The sequence below is a fragment of the Cebus imitator genome, unplaced genomic scaffold, assembly GCF_001604975.1.
Source record: "Cebus imitator isolate Cc_AM_T3 unplaced genomic scaffold, Cebus_imitator-1.0 Scaffold654, whole genome shotgun sequence".
Classification (NCBI taxonomy): domain Eukaryota; kingdom Metazoa; phylum Chordata; class Mammalia; order Primates; family Cebidae; genus Cebus; species Cebus imitator.
Genome location: NW_016107969.1, coordinates 428,247 through 430,230, shown reverse-complemented (window position 1 = coordinate 430,230; position 1,984 = coordinate 428,247). Strand labels below are relative to the sequence as shown.

Below are 1,984 nucleotides of genomic sequence, written 5' to 3'. Positions count from 1 at the left end.
CAGGCACGCGCCACCATGCCCAGCTAATTTTTTGTATTTTTAGTAGAGACGGGGTTTCACCATGTTGACCAGGATGGTCTCGATCTCTTGACCTCGTGATCCACCCGCCTCGTCCTCCCAAAGTGCTGGGATTACAGGCGTGAGCCACCGCGCCCGGCCTATTTTTGTATCTTTTAAAAATTTTATTTATTTTGTGTTTTTAATAGAGACTGGGTTTCACCATGTTGGCCACAGTGGTCTTGAACTCCTGATCTCATGATCTGCTTGCCTTGGCCTCCCTAAGTGCTGGGATTACACGTGTGAGCCCAGCTCTGTGTTTTCTTCCTCTTTGTATATTTTTCATATTTGTGAGTAACCCCCCATATAGGTACCGTTGTAGCAGAGCTAAGCAGAATCCTGGCACAATTAAGGCCTGAAGAATATCTCAGTTTATAGCATTACTACTCAGTTATTTTTGTTTATAGAATCCTTTATATAATCGTGTAATAGTTTATGGAATTAGGACTTGAAGAAGGTCTTATTTTATAATGTCACTACTCAGTTATTTCCCTTTATATAATCCTCTGTGTATTATCATCTGTTAGTACATAGATTGAGTGCCTAAAGAATATCTTACCACTCAGTTACTTCCCTATATATCTTAGCTCACAATGGAAGGAATGCCTAGAGTAGACACAGTATAGAGCATGAATTAAGGAATAAGCTTATAGTCGGAGGAATGTCTGGAGCAGAAACAGTGCAGAGCATGATTTAGGGAAAACAGTTATACCAGGACAAGGACCCATGGCCCAGGTGGCAGCGTTCAGTATCGTAAAGACACCCGCTGTATAGCAGGCTTGGGGAGAGAGCCACACCTCCTGATAAAGGAGTTGTAGGACCTTGCTCCAGTTCTTGTGGAAGGCTGCCCTCTGACCGGTAATCGACCTTGGTGACTGTGAACTTTATCAGCTCTTGTTACCGTGTTGCTCAAAAGCATCTTCCTATAGAACTAATTGGAAGCTGCCAGTTGGTGGCAGTAATCCTGACAACTCTGTCACCGCCATGTGACTTAAAGCATCACCACATAAATCTTCTTAGAAGTAGCATGCCCATACATAGAGATATTGCACACTGCACTCTCTTCACTGCGCACAGACCACCTCCAAGCCTTGGTGACCTAATGGGAGTGAACCCCTTATGGAACACAGCACCTGCCTCCATGACCTAATGGGAATGGACCCCTTGCTGTGCACTGTCCATCTCCTAGCCTGGGTGCCCTGATGGGGGTGGACCTCATGTTTTTTTGCTCACGATCCTATCACTATCCTTAAAGATGATTTCACTCACTGCTCTGCCCCCTAACGTAGACATGATAAATAAACACGCTTCTGGATTTTTGGGGCCTCGCCTGACTCTGCTTATAGGTGGCGTGGCCCCCTGAGCCCAGCTGCATTTTCCTTATACTTCTGTGTCCTGTCTCTATTTCTCGGATGCTGCTCCTCAGCACAGCATAAGGGATACCCCAAGACCCTGTGGGGTCCTCAGCCCTACAATATTGTCCATAAAATCAAGACTTCCACAGTGACTTAGGGGATCTTAAAATCTTTCATGAAAAAGTGCAGTGAAATGCAACTATAGAGAAAAAATGTTCAAAAACACCTTACTGTAGGTTTGTTAGAACACAATCTGATGAAATGGATACTTACTTTCTCTTTCTCATTTTGTGTGAAGGTGATAAATCAGTTCTCCATAATGTTTTATTGAAATGTGTTTTCCATTTTAGGGACGCTTGACTTTCAGCGATGTGGCTATAGAATTCTCTTTGGCGGAGTGGAAATGCCTGACCCCTGCTCAGAGGGCTTTATACAGGGAAGTGATGTCGGAGAACTACAGGAACCTGGAGTCTGTGGGTGAGGAAAATGTCCCTCTAGACATGAGTAATCTGCCCTTGTCTATCTTGGGTTTTTCTGTTTTTTAATTCTGTGTTGTCATTTTGCCCTATACA

At 44.1% G+C, this 1,984-nt stretch overlaps 3 protein-coding genes across 6 annotated transcripts in view; 2 read left to right on the top strand and 1 right to left on the bottom strand.

Moving 5' to 3' along the window:
- LOC119469431 (zinc finger protein 160-like) overlaps positions 1 to 1,984 on the bottom strand; it is a 609,418-nt gene that overhangs the window by 320,571 nt on the left and 286,863 nt on the right. The gene's annotated exons all lie outside the window — the stretch shown is intronic.
- Positions 1 to 1,984, top strand: part of LOC108295661 (zinc finger protein 845-like) — a 91,000-nt gene that overhangs the window by 27,973 nt on the left and 61,043 nt on the right. The gene's annotated exons all lie outside the window — the stretch shown is intronic.
- LOC119469430 (zinc finger protein 761-like) overlaps positions 1 to 1,984 on the top strand; it is a 36,924-nt gene that overhangs the window by 6,851 nt on the left and 28,089 nt on the right. Inside the window, exon 5 of the mRNA XM_037734680.1 lies at positions 1,763 to 1,889. Coding sequence (XP_037590608.1) covers positions 1,763 to 1,889 — 127 coding nt within the window. The remainder of the gene's footprint in view (positions 1 to 1,762; positions 1,890 to 1,984) is intronic.